The sequence below is a fragment of the Amblyomma maculatum genome, chromosome 4, assembly GCF_055883805.1.
Source record: "Amblyomma maculatum isolate TAMU_Amacu chromosome 4, ASM5588380v1, whole genome shotgun sequence".
Classification (NCBI taxonomy): domain Eukaryota; kingdom Metazoa; phylum Arthropoda; class Arachnida; order Ixodida; family Ixodidae; genus Amblyomma; species Amblyomma maculatum.
In genome coordinates this window covers 206,527,849-206,548,029 of record NC_139347.1, presented here as the reverse complement: position 1 = coordinate 206,548,029, position 20,181 = coordinate 206,527,849, and the positions used below count along the sequence as shown (strand labels likewise).

General features: G+C 46.0%; 1 protein-coding gene across 1 annotated transcript in view; it reads right to left on the bottom strand.

Annotated features, from left to right (window-relative positions):
- LOC146194078 (proton-coupled amino acid transporter 1-like) overlaps positions 1–19,955 on the bottom strand; it is a 122,477-nt gene extending 102,522 nt beyond the window's left edge. The window contains exon 1 of the mRNA XM_084602973.1: positions 19,748–19,955. Coding sequence (XP_084459099.1) covers positions 19,748–19,807 — 60 coding nt within the window. The 5' untranslated portion in view covers positions 19,808–19,955. The remainder of the gene's footprint in view (positions 1–19,747) is intronic.
- Positions 19,956–20,181: the final 226 nt, after the last annotated feature.

Below are 20,181 nucleotides of genomic sequence, written 5' to 3'. Positions count from 1 at the left end.
TGTCCCAGCCCCATAAGGGCCAGGATCAGCCACCCTTCACCACCTTCTATGGCTTGTTTGTATTTAGCTGAGAAGCGCTGTATATGGCCAGGTGGACGCTTCTGTGCCAACAAGAATTAGTTGCTATTTCTAATGTGTATTTAAACATGATTTCGTCACAGCACATTCAGGTTTATTTGCATAAAAAGGAAAACTTAGAGTTCTGAAAATTAAATCATGCACAAACCCTTCTCAGACAATATTTAACTATATGTGTTCCCGTATGCACAACCCTAATAGCAGTGCGAAACACGGTACAATTTATATTTCTTCCTGTGGGGGCACCACCCGAATGTCAGGGGGTCAGATTAATTTCATTGCTTGATCAAGATATGGCGCGCGTGCCTCAGCTTCCCTTATAACGGGTTGCCCCTGCATGTATTGTAGAACTGGTCATAGGTGTTGGCGCTCTCTTCTCCCATCCTGGTGCTTTACATTACACGCTCAGTCTGTTCAAACGGTGGGCCAAAGTCTTGTACCCGCCCCAAATATAAGTGCGTTCACCTCACTAACACTCTAAGGCTTTTTATGTCTCGGCCATGGAACGTGTGTAGGTCAGTAGTTTGCGATTAATAAAGCCGATAACCTGTGCTATAGAAGATTCAAGAACTTGTCGTGCGAACGTCTCACGCTTGTTGCAGAGACTTGTAAGGGTGCCTCCCGTGTTATAAGGGAGCACCCAAATGCCATGCAGACGGCTTCGCATCCACTATCTGTACCAGTGCGGACAAAAGTAACGGAGCACGTTATTTCTTACTAAACTTTTTCACACCTTGGATAATTGAAACTGGCAGTCGGGGTATGTCCACACCGGTAGTAGACACCAGCGCGCTTTCACTTGGACAAGCTTCCGGAGCTTTCTCTTATCACCAGTACAGACCTCGAATTTAATTTGAACAGAAAGACGTCCTCCATTTACTTATGTCCACACCAGAAATGATAACACCACCAGCACTAGCTCTATAAGCGAACCATTGTATTACTCCAGCTTAATTGGGCGCATGTGCAGGGCGTGGGAGGTATTTTATCCTGTGCAGCTGTGTATGTCAGCGGATGGTTGTTCCAACAGGTGCGCGAATCGGCTACCGTATTGGCTGGGTGCCCTACTTACAGGGCACACAAAATTTGTAAACAAAACGCATGTCCTGGCAGCGCTTCAATTTGAGGCCACTCTGCAGACCTCATGGAAAACTTCCTTTAAAAACAAGCTCTGTATAACCTTCGGATTGCATTCTTGTTTGTCGGCCTGCGTGATGCGCCCGTGTGCGTCCGAAAGGAAGAGAGAGAAGCGCATAAATGTAGTTGGCATGGCAGGGTATCTGGTAGCGGGCTGATGCTGATGGTTACTGAGTACGCGGCGCTGCACCACGTGACCACATATGTAATGCACGAGTGCCTGCATAGGTACACGTGCAGGCTTTTGATTATCATAGCTGTCGCTACCAAAAGGGGCAAGCAGCTGCGAATAATCAAGTTCTTCATGGGGAACAACTACCGAAACATCTAAGCCTTTCGCAAAGGCTAATAATGGCTTCGCAAAGGTTAATAATGCATCTTGGTTGTCTCAGAGAGACGGCAACCGGGCGAGCTTGTTTACAGGATGACCGGTAAGCCCGTTCATCCGTCTTAGCGACCCGCGGAGTCGAACATGGTTCCTTCGCAGTGCGCGACAAGCACGCAGCCATCTTCTCATTTCTTCTATCGTACGACGGGAGCCGCCGCCCGATTCAAAGTCTTGTACATCCATCCATCGTCTTCAAAGCATTGGAGGTTTAATAGAGCGGGGTTAACGGGGCCCGACAATGCTATCGCGGTGAACTCTTTAAGGCGAAGCTTAAGCGCTTTCCAATTTTTATTCTAGTTGTTATACCCTTGAGCATGTGCCCTGTCGAAGTGAGGGCTTGAGCTTCACCTTAGCGGGGCCAGGAGGTATCGCGGCCAGGGATGAAAGGCGAAAAGGAACGTTTATATATGCACTTTCTACATAATGAAGAATGTCTTGAGACGGAGCTGCTGCTGGATACAATTCCCCGCAGCTTAAATACTGTTTGCTGACCCCATCTAGGGAGTTGGGGACATATATATATATAGTTTATGCCGGGTAGTCCAATCAGTGGAATACACCGGTCATCAGAGGCAGCGCCCATTGTAAGAGGCGTCTTCGGAATTCCTCGCAGTTCTTCCCTTGGTGGCGATAGCGATCTTGTACCGTCGGCCGAGATTCATTCATCGCCAAGTTGAAACAGCAAAGGTCACTTTCCCGCGGCGCTTAACGCAGCAAGTCCCGGGAACTCCCGTTCCGCGAAAAGTTGTATGCTTTCGCTTTCGCCAACAAAGGGAAAACGTCATCGGGGTCTCCCCTGTGAGAGCCAGACAGATAATTATACATTACTTTCTAAGAATCTATGGCACCGCTGGACAGGCCGCCTTTTGAAACTGACCATTTATTGCCAGAACCCCAGCTAGTGAGGCTAGTCTAGAAATGCTGTTAGAGGAACTATAGAGGGCATGAAATGGGATATAGGGGCTTAGTGAGGTGATGAGGCCAAATGAGACATATACTGTACTGAAGGACGGGCTTGTACTGGGTTATCGAGGTTTACCGGAGAAGCGAGAACTAGCAGTCGGTGTTCTTGTCAATAAGAATATAGAGAGTAATATAGAGGAATTTTATAGCATTAATGATAGGGTGGTAGCCATGCTAAGTAAGCTTAAACGATAAAAACTGAAGGTTGTACATGCCTACGCACCTACATGTAGTCATGATGACCAGGCAGTTGAAATCTTCTACGAAGATGTAGAATCGGCAATGCGAAAAGTAAAAACGCAGTATACGGCACTAATGGGCGACTTCAATGCCAGGTAGGAAAAAGGCAGGCAGGAGACCAGGTAGAGGTGACTATGGCATTGGTTCTAGTAATAGGAGGGGGGAGTGAATAGTTGAGTTTGCAGAGTGCAATAACTTAAGAATCATGAATACCTTCTTCAGCAAACAGAAGAACCGGAAATGGACATGGAAAAGTCCTAACGGGGAGACTAAAAATGAAATTGACTTCATAATGTGTTCAACCCCCGCCATTATGCAAGATGTAGAGGTAATCGGGAAAGTGCGATGCAGTGACCACATTTAGGTAAGGTCTCGAATTAGTCTAAATCTGTTAAGAGTCCAACACAGATTACTAAGAAAGAAGTCCATCAACGATTTAGCGGTGAAGGGGAGGGCAGAAGAGTTCAGGATCTGGCTACAGAATAGATATCCAGCTCTAACCGAGGGTGACGACCTTAGCCTAGAAGCAATGAACATTAATTTTATATCATTACTTAGTGCGCTGTAGAGGTAGACGGTAGGATAGTTAGAGAGGTTGCCGGTAATTATCTCTCTAGGGAGACGAAATATTTGATTACGAACGAAATATTTGATTAACGTTCAACGAAACAGACCAGATAAAACGGACAGATATATCAAAGCTAATCAATAAGCGTATAAATGGCCGATATAAGGAAGTATAACATGGAGAAAAGTGAGCACGCTGTAAGAATGGGGGAAGCCAAAGCGGGGAAGAAAAAATTGGGCATAGGTAAAAATCAGTGTATGCTCTAAGGGACAAGGCAGGCAATGTCATCACGAATATGGACGAGATAGTCAAAGTTGCCGAGGAGTTCTATATTGATCTGTACAGTAACCGAAGTAGTCAGGACAGTAATCAGACTGGCAGTAGGGAAGAACAATGAGACGTTCCGCCAGTGACGATGAACGAGGTTAAAAAAACTTTATCTAACTATGGAAATAGGGAAATCAGCTGGAGAGGATCAGGTAACTGCAGATTTGTCGAAGGACGAGGGGATATCGGGCTAAGAAAACTGGTCACCTTGTATACGTAATGCCTAGTGTCATCGACGGTACCAAAACCATGAAATAACGCAAACATTATCCTCATTCACAAGAAAGGGAACTCTAAGGACCTTAAAAATTACAGACCAATCAGCTTACTGTTTGTTACGTATAAGGTATTTACTAAGGTAATCACCAATAGAATCAGGACAACCTTAGACTGCAATCAAGCAAAGGATCAAGCAGGGTTTCGGAAACGGTACTCTACTATCGATCATATCCATACCATCAATGAGGTGATAGAAAAATGCTCTGAATATAACCAGCCCTTATACATAGCATTCATTGATTACGAAAAAGCATTTGACTCAGTTCAAACCTCGGCGGTGATGCAGGCATTGCGAAATCAGGGTGTAGACGAGCCGTACGTGAAAGTGGTGGAAGATATATATAGGGGCTGCACAGCAACCATAGTTCTGCATAAAGAAACAAATTCCTATAAAGAAAGGTGGTAGGCAAGGAGACACGCTCTCCTCAGTACTATTCACAGCTTGCTTAGAAGAAGTAGTCAGAGACTTGGAATGGGAGCAGTTAGGGATAAGGGTAGATGGAGAATACCTCAGTAATCTGCGATTTGCTGATGATATTGCCTTGCTAAGTATAACGGCCTGGGGGGCGAGTTGGTGAATGATGGAAATGAACGGCGGCGAAACACGGAAACGGATCCAGATAAGAAAGGGACACCACATGTGCACACTACAAACTATTTAATAAACGGAAAGGTGGCATATTTATACGTCCAGCTCAAGCATGAGACTCATCGCCAAAATCCGCTACAAACCCAACACGTGATCGCCAGGCGGCACCATCAGGAAATCAGACAAGATATATCTAACCCCAGCAGATAAACTATCAAAAAACAGAATCAACATTTTTTAAAGAACGGAAGGCAGGCCATCTCTTAGCAAATGCGGTGTATACCGAACATAGCAAACAGCAGAGTAAGACATGAGAAGCAAACTAGCCCGAACACTAAGAAATAAAAACAGAACGACAAAACGAGAAGAATAAGAATAAAACGAGAAAAACCAGAAAACAATCTGCTGGGGTTAGATATATCTTGTCTGTCCAGACGTGAACCCCAGCACCTGCGGCAAAGTTGACCGCTAGGCTGACATGGCTTGAACACAATTGGCAAGTCAACACAATATGTGTGGGCATAGTCTGGCTGATTATTATTATTATTATTATTATTATTATTATTATTATTATTATTATTATTATTATTATTATTATTATTATTATTATTATTATTATTATTATTATTATTATTATTATTATTATTGGTCGCTCTCCTTTCATACGACCCGGCGAGGTTACTGATCGCCGCAGTACGTGCTGGCGATGTTGCCGCCCGTAGTTATTATCGCCGGCTCAGCGCCTTCCAGTGCTGCCGATCGCCGGACCCGCTTGGATGCTGTCGTCAGCTGCTGGTGCCTGTGTTGGAACCCCCGATCATAACAGTGGGCAATGAAAAAGAAAAATCGTCTAGAAAAATCCCTTAAAAGGACACGAGGTACTTCAAAGAAATTGTGCTTAAACATTTAGATCTTTGTGGCGCCCATCCAATCAACCGTGTGGAACAGATAGATCTGAAGCCACTCTCTGCTGCATAGCGATCGCTTGGCTGCTATAGTACCCAACCTGGACGCAGCAGATTATAGACTGGCGGCGCCACCGCTGTGCACATCAGGTGCTGTGAGCAGGGATCGCTAACTTACGTGCTGCACAGATTATAAATGCAGAGAGGTGCGTTCTGCTTGCTCCCCTCAAGAGGACGCCACACGCTACTTCAGACATTAATTATACTCATGCGAAAGCCTCTTGCATAGAGATGAGTCTTCCCGTCATCCTTCAGAATTCCTTCAAGACTGATCCAGACTCGAAATGGTGACCTCAGCAGTTGATAACCCTTTTTGTATTTGGGAGCGTGGCAGTGTAACTCTGTTGTTCACGACCCCGCCGGGGTGGCGCAGTGGTTAAGGCGCTCGACTGCTGTTCCCAAGGACGCAGGATCGAATTCCGGCCTAGGCGGCCGCTTTTCGATGGAGGCGAAAAGTAAGGCGCCCGTGTGCTGTGCGATGTCAGTGCAAGTTAAAAAATCCCACGTGGTCAAAATTTCCGGAGTCCTCCAGTACGACATCTCTCATAACCCGAGTCGCTTCGGGACGTTAAACCCCACAAACCAAACCAAACCAGATCTATATCAAAACTTTGGCAACTAAGTGTCGCTGCAGTGATGTAATTGCCGGCCGGATAATCGCAAGGCTAAGCCCACCTGTAAATAACAGCAACTAAACTGAACCCAACCAAAAGGACTAAGGAAGCAGAATGTTGATTAAGCCGATAGCGTTAATATAACGGCTAGCTTTATAGTTGGACAACCGAAAGTCCGCGAAATCAGTCGCTCAGGCCTTGTAGGGAGCTCGGCCCGTTTATTTGTTTTTATACGATTCCAAGTCAAGTTCAGAATGGGCTCCTGCGGCTTGCAGCCGTCATCGGTGTCTAAGGCCCGAAACGAGGGCGCATGGCTTCCGCGGCGTTTATTAGTTGCTCACAACGGGGGAAACCGCTGCGCGGGCGCCCCTTGCGCCTGCCTCTTCCGCGCGTTCCAGCAAGACTCTCCTGTCTCGCGCAAGATATCCACCCCCGAAGGCAGTCCACCTCTTTTGCAACGAGTCCACTGTCTGGGAAATGAAGTTAACTTCAACTTCTGGCTGGCGACTGAACAAAGAAAAAAATAACCTTTGTATTTTTTATTTTATTTTTTAGCGTTGACTGCGCGACTGAACATCACGGGCTTCGAGGTCCGCGGAGCCTATTCACTGACGGCAGCTGAAGTCGCGAGAAGACAATTGCTAACTCTGTTTAAGCGACAGCTAGAGTGCCTCAATGTGCACTCCCCTCCGTGCAGAGAGCTCGCTCGGTCGAAACGCGGTCGGCGTCACCGTGTGCGAGAAAAATCGGGGGCTACGTGAAGAAATCATATCACGGTAATCTGTCGTTCTAGTGATTGATGATTGACTGGTGTGTAATAGGAGATGACGAGTTAATTAAATGACTGTAGTTAATTGATAAATTAAAGAAATTAAAAAATTGGGATAGGTGGTCCAAATGTGTCAGTGTTCAGAATGAGGCAATGCTTGATGATGCCATTTGGCAGCCGCTTTTCGGTGGATGCGAAAAAAATATATGCGCCCGTGGCGCTTGTCAAAGAACCCCAGGAGGTCAAAATTTCTAGATGCCTGCACTACGGCGTCTCCCATAGCCTGAGTCACTTTGGAACGTTAAACTCCAAACCAAAAAATTAGTGTGTAACTGATAAATTAAATGAAATGATTGAAGAAAATGAGAAATTAGAAAAAGGGGGTTTAAAAGGTGTTAGATCTCAGGTGCCAATCCCGGCTGATGCAAATTAAGAAAATTTAGAGGATGTAAATTGATCAATTAAATAATTGAAATAATTGAAAAATGAATAATTGAAAAAGCAGGTTTAACTATGTCACAACGATAAGAATAAAAAGTTAAGGCTTGATGAAGCTATTTAGGAAAAGTAGAGCTTAATTGATCAATTAACTAATTGAAGTAACTGAAGAAATAAAAAATTAAAAAAAGGGAGTTCGAAGCACGGTGGAAGCACCGTGGTTCGAAGACATCAAAATGCTTAGAATTGAAAGGCGTTTGCTTATGCTAAGTACCAGTGTGTAAAGGAAGTGGTGGGGAAAACTTTATTTACGTAAAAAGAAAATAAAACAAATATAAAAAATTTAAAAAATTTAAAATAAAAAAACATTGCCGGTGTGTTAAATGTGCGCTAGGGGGTAATGGTGAATGCTATGGCTGTCATCCTGAGCATTTTGTTCTTAGATTCGCGTCAGGAAGGAGACGCCAAGCTGTTTATCAATGTTCTGTAGGAAGGGATGTATCTTGTTTTTGGTTGTATTTAGCATGGCTTCCATACGACATCATTTACTAGTTGTGTTACTGTCATAGACGCCATTCGATTTGTCAGCGATGGGGACTAAAATCGAAGAAAGCTCTACGAAAAAAAATCGAAAAAGATCTTTGGCGCGGAAGTTAATTTGCAACTGGCATCGTATTGTTTTCAGCATGTGACTTCTGCTCTTCGCAATTTGTGCCGTATGGAGAGCCACCAATTACTAGTTCCTGGCTATTATTCTTGAGACAGCGCTGCGGATAGCTAGTTTAAATGTCCAAGGGTACCAATCCAAGCGACGAAATTATAAAGCGCTGAGGTGACCAACCGAATGGTCTCTTCGGGCCCATTTTGACGTGTGTATTTGCCACGCGGTTGGTACTTCGAACAGTTGTGCTTTGTTTATACGCAATAACTCAGACAATTGTGTACATTCAGTTGTTTCATGTGCAAGTGGCTGCCTCCTGGTTGTTGATCTCGCCGTTCTTGGTCTGCGTTGCCGCGTGATGTGCGTATGCTCCAAACAATGAAGCGGAGCGTAGGTCCTTTTTTGACCGATTCGATGTATATTTAAATTGTGACAAAGTCATAATATCGTTAGAAGATTTCGGCTGTGCTGTCCCCGATCGCTTTAAGCACACACGAGTACGGGACAAGAGCGCCGAGTTGCTTTCATAAATTGTTCATGAAAAATGTTTAGAAGATGCAGGCAACATTTTACAGATGGTGCGCGACCATCGGTAAAATGGTCGACCCATTACCAGCGGGATAATCATGCCAGAGATCGAGTATATGTATCAACAGAAATAGCTGCCTTTATGCATTGGGTATGGGGTAGGACATATTCAGTTCAGTGATCATAGCTTAGTGACAGCAACATTCGGGAAAAGGCTGGCCAAAAGTCGATTAAACTGGTACCTGTGGAAGTTTAACGTGAAGCTTTTACAGAATGAAGACTTTAATAATATACTGACAGAAACAATACATAAGATACTTGCATCGCATTCAGCAAGTTGGAAAATCGAATGGGAAGAGTTTAAAAAGACTGTGAAATTATTAGCCATTAAAAGGAGCACCATTCTTAAGTACAGCCAGAACCAAAGCGAAACCAATCTACGCGAGGAACTAGAGTTCTTGATGAATATGGAAAGCCTGGACCCGGGTGTGTTTATTCAAAAAATAAGAGAAGTGAAAAGTTACCAGGAGCTAATGATACGATAAAATACAGCTGCGATTATACGATCAAGAACCGAAAAGCTGTGGGTCGGCGAAATTCCAACGAAGTGAGCACTATCGGACGAAAAGCGATACTCGTTCCAAGAAGAAATCCGCCGTATAGAACGAGATTACGAACGATAACACTGTTATTAAGCGTGTAATTATCGAGCATTTGAGTGACTTGCTGAGCCACCCAAAAAGCAAGAAACGCTAAAGATGCTTTTCAGGACGCCTTCCTTTCATTTATGCTCAGACTGGAAGAAGTAAAAGCACGTCTTGAAGAAGTGGTTTCCGAACGCCTGAAGCGAGCGCTCTTCCACATTTCTGGATTTTTTATTGCTGTGAGCTATTTGTGATCTCGTCATCTTTCGGAATGGCGGGCGCACGACCAGTGCGCCCACCCGCCACCGTCGAACAGGCTGCGGCGTACTCGACGGGTCACCTCAACATCGCGAACGTGGAGCTTCCGGACTCTGCGGATGACTGCACAGTGACTGAGATTGATACAGCAGCTACACGCCTGTACAGTCGCGCCACCTGAAAAGGAAGCTGCGCCGTACGTCAATAATGAGTGAAACACCAGAGAAGAATGCTGAAAAACAAGGGATATTTTCCGTGGCCTTCGTACCAACAACGGCGACGGCAAATCTGAATGTAACCTGCCGTCGATGCGGCGGTATACGCATCCTCATGACACATGCCAGACGGAGACTGTCAAGTGTGCGAACTGCTCGGGTGCCCATGAAGCGACGGCTAAGGATTGTTGAAAGACGTACTTATACTAAAAAAGATGTTACGAGACAATTCGACTCATCAAGAAGCGGCTGCGTCTATTCGTCGTCGCAAGCACTGTTCCCGACGCCGACACAAGGAATAGGAAGGCAAGGCCTGGATAAGACAACGTTACAGTTAACGTCAGCTCAGGTGCCACAACAGACTGAGCCTAATCCCGTTAAAAATACTCTGGATATAATGTCATAGGCAATGTCACAGTCCAGGGATCAGACAGAAGCAGTTGTATTACCTGCCGCCTCTGATGCGTAGTGGCCTGCTCTACCATCAAAGGCCATTGCCAGGCCTCATCCCAGTTTGGTTGCCACACGTGCTGAAAATTTCGACATCCCCGACAGCCAACAGGTGAAAGATTTGCTGGAACAGCTTGTTCGTTCAATGTGGGTGCTGCTCTCTAGCATCAACGCGCAAACAGCAAAGTTTGCTGTTCAGTTTTTGGACGCATTTGAGCCGCTCATGGCGGCATTGCAATAATTCACAATGGCGCAACAAACTAACGCCACCTCTGTGATGATGCACTTGCGCCGCAGTGTAATGATGCAATAGAATGCTCTAGGCCTGCGTAGTCGGCTGAGTGACTTCCGGCAGCGGGTAGAGAAGTACCGCTTTCCTGTGATAGTGGTCTGTGAGCCCAACATGCCGGCTGCTTTCCGCCTTTCTGGATATGTTCTGCTATGGTCTCGAGAAGCAGACGAAACAAGCAAAGTGCTGGCTTGTATACGCCAAGACATTGCGCACGTCCGCCATGCTCTACAGCCACAAAACACGAATTACTACATTTGTTTGACATTAACCCCTGAAAAGACGAGTATGTTCTGTAATTGGCGCTTATATTCCACCGAGGGATGGCTTTGACATGTCATATCTATTTTCAACAATCCAGTGTTGTGCAGCTTCTCGTATTATTGTGGGGGACTTTAATGCTCACCACCCTCAGTGGGGTAGTGCCATAATGAGCAATCGAGGAAGACACCTGTCAGACTTTATGCATAGGCAAGATCTCGTCAATATAAACGACGGCTCACCGACGTTTCTACGCGGAACAACCTACAGCAGCTGCTTGGATGTGGCGTTTGTTTCCGGAAGCCTCTATCCCTCTGTTTCTTGGTGTAGTGATGTGGAAACACATGGGAATGATCACATACCAACGTACGTATGCATCAAGTGATTCGCACCTGCCACTTCGCCTCGTGTGCAATACACAGACCGGCCCGCTTTTAGGGCATCGGTGGAGACGTCCAGCGTGGACCTCCAGTCACCATCTCAAATACAGGGCCTCATTACTTCCTCTCTCAGCAAGAACACTCGCTATGTTTGTGTGCCGGCGTCAGTGTCCAGCATCGACGTGGAATTCGAGCGGCTTCGCACGATCCGTCGGCGGGCTGAAAGGAAGTACAGAAGAACGAGATCTGCGCAAGATCTCGCACTTTCTCGCCGAGCTAAACGAAACGTTTTGTGCCACCTGAAGAGGTTAGGATGACAACGCTGGAGGCAGTTCTGCTCATCACTAGATCCCCGTAAGCCCCTGTTGGCTTACGCACACCTCCGCAAGAAAGGCACCCTTTTCGTGCCCTGGCCCTCTATCAGCGCCGCAATGAAGTTGACGTAGCTGAAGATTTTTGTAAAATGGTTGTGGCAACAAACCAGGCACAGTTATCAGTTTCAGAGGTTTATGCGCCACCTTTGCCGAATGATCAATGCGATGTGCCCTTTACAATACCTAGATGAATTCGACCCCGCTCTTGCTTCTTGTCGGCATTCATCTGCACCTGGTCATGACAGGATTACTTATTCAAACTTATCAAACCTAGGCAAGGATGGTAGAACTGCACTACTGAATTATGTTAATAATATATGGGTTCTAGTACTGTTCCTGAACACTGGAAGATTAGCCGCCTGGTTGCTCTTTTGAAGCCTGGAAAGCCCCCTCTCAAACTTACCTCATACCGGCCAGTTGCCCTAGCAAGCTGTGTTGGAAACGTTATGGAGCGAATGGTACGGGCAAGACTTGAGTAGTTTCTAGAGAGTAATGATCTTTATCCGAATATGATTACTGGATTTCGCCGGGGACGCTCATGCATTGACAGCGTCATCGACCTTGTGGCGACCGTAGAACACGAAAAGCGTCACCGTCGACTAGTAGCTGCTGTCTTTTTAGATATAAAGGGATCTTACGGAAACGTCCTCCATGATGTTATTCCTGACGGACTTGATGACGTGGGAGTTGGTGGCCGGCTGTACTCGTGGATTGTGAGCTATCCTAATGACCGCTCTGTTTACATGACTACGCCTGAAGGAGATACTACGCGCTTTCAGGTCGGTCGTGGAGTTCTGCAGGGAGGAGTCCTCGGCCCAACTTTATTTAACGTTGCGCTGATTGGCATGGTGAGTGCACTGCAAACTAAATTCACATAAGTGGATGTGCTGACGACATCTGCATCTGGGCCTCTGGTTCGGCGCGTCCACAAATACGTGCGAGATTGCAACGAGCTGTGTCATCGATATCGATGTACTTACGGCGACAAGGTTTACTTTTAGCGGCAAAAAAGTGTGCAGTGATCGCATTTATGGGAAAATGTGTCAGCCTTAACCCGATTACTCTTCATGGTGTCGCAATACGATACGTCTCCAGGCACAGATTCTTGGGAGTAATCATTGACCACCGACTATCTTGGTCGAAACATATTACTATGGTGAAGAAAAGGCTAATTAATTTTTGCCATGTACTTCGTTTCATAGCTGGCATGAAATGGGGACCAACTGAGCGCTCCTTAATACGGCTTTACGAGACTTTGTTTGTTGGCTACATCCGGTACAGTCTCCCAGTACTCTCTAGTATGAGCATTTCCTGCTTGCGGACTTTAGAGAGTGTGCAAGCGCAGGCACTGAAAATATGCCTTGGACTGCCCAGGTGCACCTCTAACAAAGGCACAATTGAAGAGTCACATGGTCGCCCAATATCCATATACTTGTCGTACGAACGTGCACTCCGTGTATATTTGCGAGCACTTACAAGACACCGTTTTCACCCACTCAGCAAGATTGTGAATGAGCGGCCGGACTGCAGTTTTACAAGTGCACTCTGCTGCCACCAGTCGCAGGTACCGACAGAATATGCCCTACCATATCGTCCCGCCCGACCACCATGGGCGATAGATAAACCTTTGGTGCACCTTCATGTTCCCGGAATACTAAAGAAATCAGTAGTGCCAATTAGTGGAATCAAACAACTCACTCTGGCGCACATCTGGTCAGAATATCCTAATTATATCCACGTATAAACCGATGGATCTGTGTCAGCGCAGGCATCCGCTGCAGCTGTGGTCATACCAGCTCAGAAAACGTCTTTGCATTTCCTTTTCGGACATACCTCTACATCAACCGCTGCTGAATTTGTAGCCATTCGGGAATCTATTCGCTACATATGTGGGGAACCACCTCAAAAATAGTGTATATTCACGGACTCAAAGACTGCATTACAAATTTTGGGAAACTTCTTACGTCACACTGCCTATCAGTCCCTGGCACTAAACATTATGGAGCTCCTCACATCTCCCCAGCTGCAAGGCCACATGATAATGTTTCAATGGATCCCTGCCCACTGCCGGCTCCATGGGAATGAACAGGCCGATGATGAAGCGAAAAACGCACTCATCAAGGCCTCCAAACAGACGTGCTTTTTTCAAGAGCGGATACGACTTTCCTTTTTACGAGTTGTATGAAAAATGCTACAGCAGCTTACGTGGCCCAGCCAGACGGCCGACACATTCGCCTAGAAGGCTCGATCGAACATTGAAATGTTATGTTCCGCGTGATATTCCGCACCATCAGGCATGTTTGCTACATAGACTTCGATTAAATGTGGCTTTCACTCGCAAGTACTTACATTTAATTGGACAGGTGGACTCGCCGGAATGTTCAACTTGTGGCATCTCAGAGACTGTGGACCATATATTATTGGTGTGCCCAGCGTATGCGCGCGAAAGAAGTGTGCTAGCCGCTTCCTTGAAGCGTTTGGACAAGAGGCCTCTGTCGGAGGAACTGCTGCTGGGCGCTTGGCAGGACAAAGGGAAGGGTGTCCAGGCAGTGCGTGCTCTTTGCCGTTTTTTGTGCGCCAGCGGACGTGATTCGCGCCTGTAAAGCAAGCCACTGTGCCTGTAGATATGTATTTCATATGCCTTCTCCTACATGGTCACCCATCACAATCTTCTTTCTTCTCTCCTTCCCCTTCCCCAGTGCAGAGTAGTAGGCCAGATTTTAATTATTCCGGCAAACCTCTCTGCCTTTTCCTTTCAATAAATCCATCTATCTAACGTCCTGAGCAGCCAGTCATCGTGCAGGAAATAGAAAAGGCTATCGATGACTTGGCTGTTGGCAAAGCACCAGGACAGACGGCCTGGGTGCCGCGTTCTACAAAGCTTTCAAAAGTCTGATAGCCCCGAAGATCCTTGGAGTGTTCCTTGAATGTTAAGATCGAAACCAAGTGTTGTTCACATCATTACACGTTGCGCTTATACCCGAAACCGATGATCTGGAGAAACGCCTATAGGCGAGTTCCTATCGATCCTTGCCAACATATTTATGAATTAGCGAATAAGTCAGTTATAACGACATTGGTAGGCCCGCATCAGACATCAAATACCGGAGTATTGCAATTAACGTCCACGAAAAATGCTTGAATGCATTTGGTGAACGCGTGGCTATCGTGCAGCTCGATCTAGCAAACGCTTTCGATCGCATTTTAGAGCATTCCAACGTTGGCCGAGTGGTATTAGAAAGGGCTAGAATGGTGTACACCAAATGCACAACACGTATTGTTGTCGATGCTGAGCTTACTGATAGCCTTAGCATTTGTTCTTCTGTGAGGCAGGGATGCCCCCCTCACTGTTTTCCTTTGTTATTCGCAGCTTACCTTGAGCTACTCTGCATGCAAATCCCTTATAACGATATCTTCACAGGGTTTAGGCTGCAAGAGGCACACGTTAAAATATTGGCTTACGCAGATGAAATTGCCGTCTTTTGCTCACACAGAGCATTAAACGAGTCACGACTCATGTTCAACAATACTGTGAATGTACTGGATCCCAGATCAGCTATTATAAGAGTTATGCATTTTGGCACGGCCTTTGGGACGGCGCTCGGGAGCATTATTGTCGGTTGCGGGGGTCGACTGTTCCAACGCAACACCTCGGTGTGCCACTTGACCGCTATCGCGATCCGTACGCGTATTGGTCTGATTAAGAGCTGAGCGCAAGGTCTGATGCGTGGCAAGGCAGATGCCTGTCAACGTTTGCACGAGCAAACGTTGACAGGCCGCAACCTCTTTATTATCTCCACGATCTTGTGTGAACTGGTTTGGTTTGGCTTGGTTTGGGGGGTTTAACGTCCCAATGCAACTCAGGCTATGAGAGACGCCGTAGTGGAGGACTCCGGGAATTTCGACCACCTGGGGTTCTTTAACGTGCACTGACATCGCACAGCACACGGGCGCCTTGCTTTTCGCCTCCATCGAAAAGCGGCCGCCGACGCCGGGATTCGATCCCGCGTCCTTGGGAACCATAGTCGAGCGCTGTAACCACTGCGCCACCCCGGCGGGGCTTGTGTGAACTGAATGTGTTGCGTGCAACACAGGCCAGCATTGTGTGCAACACGGGCCGAGCGAATTTGTTTCGTCCTGCTAAAAAAAGGGAACCTTGGTCTTGTTCACTTGTTCCTGAGGCAAGTTGTGTCGAGGTTTGTTTATCTAAGGCATCAAAAGGATCAATTTCTCCGAAAATTCATAGAAGTATGATTGCGCATAATGCTTCCAGCATTTGTTGTGACGTCATGCGAAATGTAAAGGGCAGTGACGGGTTATATCCGTCAAGTTCTCCTTTTTACTTTTTTTCCTTTTGGTACATCCTAAGGTTTTGCGAATATCTTTGTTATTTTGACATGGTGAACTTTGATGTTACCGTGATGCTTTTGTAGATGTAGGGGCCGATGGTCCGTCAAACACCTCGAGCTTTTTTCCTCGGCCCTTTTCATCGTTTAATGAAAAAGTCTATTATTATTATTATTATTATTATTATTATTATTATTATTATTATTATTATTATTATTATTATTATTATTATTATTATTATTATTATTATTATTATTATTATTATTATTATTATTATTATACTTTCCTACAGGATATTGAAGGTGTGGTTTTCGCCTCAGTATCTGAACAACGTTAGTAAGAAAAATATTACACGGACCTCATTGATACAATGGTTCCTGTACAAATGTACCGTTCACCACGTCATGCAGGCCCAAGGCAGGATATGCTCAAGCGAGTAAAGAAAATGCCAGAAATACCATCTGTTAAAACATTCTTCCTTAAACTCCATACAGGAGCACTCCACGTTGAGACCTGGTTATTCATACAATGGAAAACAAGATGTTTTATTTGCAAGAAACCCGATGCAATAGAACACGTATTCCTCGACTGCTACGACCCAATATTTTTCTGAGATGTACTACAGCGCACATTAATGAAATAGCTCCCGCTAGACCCATATGGCATGCGTTTTTTGCCGGTAGATTCATAGGACGATGTACCGTAAGGTTTAATTATAGTCCTGGGCTTCCATGCTTTTTGGAGAACGAAAATGCAATTTGAACATGTCGGGCTTGTTGTTCAGCCCATGCGCGACCACTTCATTGAAAGCGTTGTCTGTCCTCGAGGGCTGTATCGAGCGTTGCCAGATCCTCCTCAATGGGCGGATATATTTGATGATTTGGCATAACTGAACATATAATAATGTTGAGCTGGCCGAAGTGCGGAGAGCACGTTTTATGAACTGTATTACAGCCGGCATTAAAGAAGGAAATTCTTTGGTGGAGTGGTTGCGCGTTCGCCTCGCTCTGCGAAAGAGCCGTGTTCGAATCCGCGGGTTCCCGCAAAGCTGTTATCGTTTATTTACTTTCTTCTGAGTTTCGCGTTACAACCACAGAGCCAACACTGCCTTTTCTGTTACACGGGGCCCTTAATGCTATCGCGTTAAAGCATCGTGAGTGTTTTCTATTGCGGCGTACCCTTAATAGCGGAGCTTATGCGTTCCCGTAATTTTTGTTTGTGAAGAAAAAGAAAAACGGGTCAAGCTCTTTCCTCTGCCTGAGTGGCTGATTGCACGAACGTTTTCCTTGTGATGGAAAGTTAGCCTTTGCAGTTAACATTATGCAGCAGCGCGAAGTCCTTCGCAGAAACAGACGTTTAGAATAAAGCGAGTTTCTTGCTTAGTACTGCGTTTAGCTAATCATATATAAGGAGGGAGATAGAGGAGACATTTTTGTAGCTCGAAATGTCTCGCGTGGCGTCTGCGGCTTTTCCTATACACCTACACTCCTGCATAGCCGTCACAATTCCAGCCAGCTGTGATTGAACGCATTAGTGATGCGAAACCCGATGGCCTTTTGCTCAGCAATGATTCAAAGTGTGCCACTCACAGACTCAGTCCACAGAGGCAGTCACCTGGCGCCGCCTGCAAGCCAAAAACCACATGTCTCCCAGATGGAGATACCTCACGCAAACTGGAAATCCGGAGGACCAGTTCTGCAGATTCTGTAGCGATATAGGAACGTTAAAACATATCCTCTGGGAGTGCAGCCACTCCCCGGGCTACAATTTATTCCAGGACGAAGAAGCATGGGAGACCGCGCTTCATAGCGAAGACCCGGCGACAGAGGCCAACATTGTCCGACTGGCAACCGAAGCGGCGAACCGCTTTGTCTACTAGCCCCTGCCTCTTGGGATGACATCGGGCTCCCTGGACGCCTGCGAGCGGTGCCGGAGCTCCGGTGTCGCCTCTTCCGGACAATAAAAGTTTTCACTACCACCACCACCTTGGAACTTTAAACGCCGCAAAGAAAAAAAAAACAACTATTCAGAGTCTGTGCAGTCTGCAAGACAGAACAAACTGGCTTGCAGGCCGTGGACACCGCAGCAAGGAGCGTGCACACCTCTCATTTTTGTCAGACGCCGTGACAGGATGGGATTAAAAGATGAAGTGGTTATCGGAATGTGGTGTGTGGAAGAGAGATAGGTGTAATGAAGGCTGTCTATCACAATCAACATGAACGCCTCAAATGCCTCCTAAATGCATGGTCAGAATTTAGAGGGTCTCCAAAATCTGCATATATGGACTCTAGTGTGGCATGGGCATTAGGGACGTAAGAACAGCATTCTCGATAATATATATATATATATATATATATATATATATATATATATATATATATATATATATATATATATATATATATATATATATATATATATATATATATATATATATATATATACTAGAATGCTGTTACGCAGTGCCGGCGTCGTTGTTCGCGTTTTTCATTGCGTTTTTTGTCGTCAGATTATTTAAGGTCTTATTCCTGCATGTGGGTTTTTTCTGTTCCTTTGGAACCACTGGCGTCTGCAGCATCGCAGACAGACGTACCTAAAATGTCTCTTCTATGACATGATGTATAAGACATGAGTGGTGATGATGTTATGATGTAGCTTTGGCCCCAATGCGAGGGAATTCTAACAAGCCACTGCTCGCGTTGTAATAAGCACCGAATGCTCAGGCGGATCTATTCTTTCGGTTCTTTCCTTCATCCTCTCCGTCCCGTGAAATTTGTTCGTAGTGGAGTACAAACTATATGAGAGCGTGGCAGCAGCATACATAAGCGTGTTCTTGACCTCGTAGCTTCAACTATTACTGCGAATAATTTTTACAGGTCTGATCAATTAAAACAGCATGACACCGAGGCTCCACAATATAGATCAGAAATTGCGAAGGTTGACATCACAAGTACTCGTCATTTAGAGCGTGGATGTCGAATCTCTGAAAGCGAATTGACCTCTTGTCCCTTTGTGCGTTGACACTAAAAGCGTTTTCCGTCACTCTCTGCACGCCAGCCCATTTCTCGATGTAGTAGCTAGATGAGTCTCATAAACTCTGAAGTATATCCTCTGCAGTGTTCAAAACCATTCCGAAACATTTGTCTCACGTGGCACCCTTCAGCATTGCAAGTGGGGCTGTTTGCGAAGATTATACCAAACCTCAGGGTAAGGACCACTGCTTTTGAGACAGTATATATACAGAGCACACCTGACCACTTCAGTGGGCAAAAAAAATAAATAAAATAAAATACCTGTTCTTGAGAAGAGAATATGCAGGCTGCTAAAGCATCTCAACTAAGGAAGAATAGCGCGAGAACAACGATGAACGAGGACGGCACAGGACATCTTGCTGACGGTGTCCCTGTTTTCTAGAAAAACAATGGAGAGCCATGCAGGCGCCGCTTACTCCTTGTGTACCGCACACATCATATATGGCAGGACAGCGCTGCAGCTATAGTTATTGCAGGGACGACAGCAGAAAGCTCTAGTACTTTTCGCTCTCTCCCGCTGCGAAGTGGGAATGATAGCTTTCAGTCGTTCAGTCGTGTCCGACTCTTCGTGACCCTATGGACCATATCACGCCACACTTTCCGGTCGCTCACTATCTTCCTAACATCACATAACTTCATCTGCAGTGCCTCGAGGATGCCATCTAACCATCGCGTTCGCTGCCTACCCCTTCTCCGGCGACCCTAAACCTTTCCCAACATCAAATATTTCTTCAGCGACTCCTCTCTTAGCCGCTCGCATAACTGATCGTTCAATCCTAAGGAGACCCACACTACCACTGGCGATGTATTCCCGACAGAGTGACCTCAGCCTACAGGCTATCATGGCTCGGAGTTTTAGATCACGAAACACCTACAACACCAATTGTGATGCCGCTAAAGCAGGAGAAGGTAGCTCCTCCAGCTATTTTTCGTAAGAGAAAAGGGATACTCACGTATCTGTACTCCATCACGAGGCCAGGGGATCGCCTGCAGACATACACTGCCGCCGCCATTACGTCCAACGGTATCGCTCTGGAAGTCAGCAGCGCACGCGGGAGCTTCGTTCTAACTCTCCAAGGTATTTGCCGCTTCGCTCTGCGGCACCTAAGATTTGTTCCGAGCGCTGCCTCACTCCTCGGGACTGCGTGTCACTCTCAGCTTTATGGCCGTAAGCTTATCATCCGCCCGGAGAGCGTCAAAACTATGTGCGCAGCTGTTACGGCGGGTGCACACTTGCCTGCTATGGATGGAGGAGAGGATTTAAAACTTGCGGGACAGCAACAACGACAATGTGTTGCGGAAGAGCAGTTGGGCTGCGCGCAGCAGGTTTCATCGAACCGGCACGGCGGCGCGTGTGCTGATCAAACTTTGCGTACACCTGTCGGAA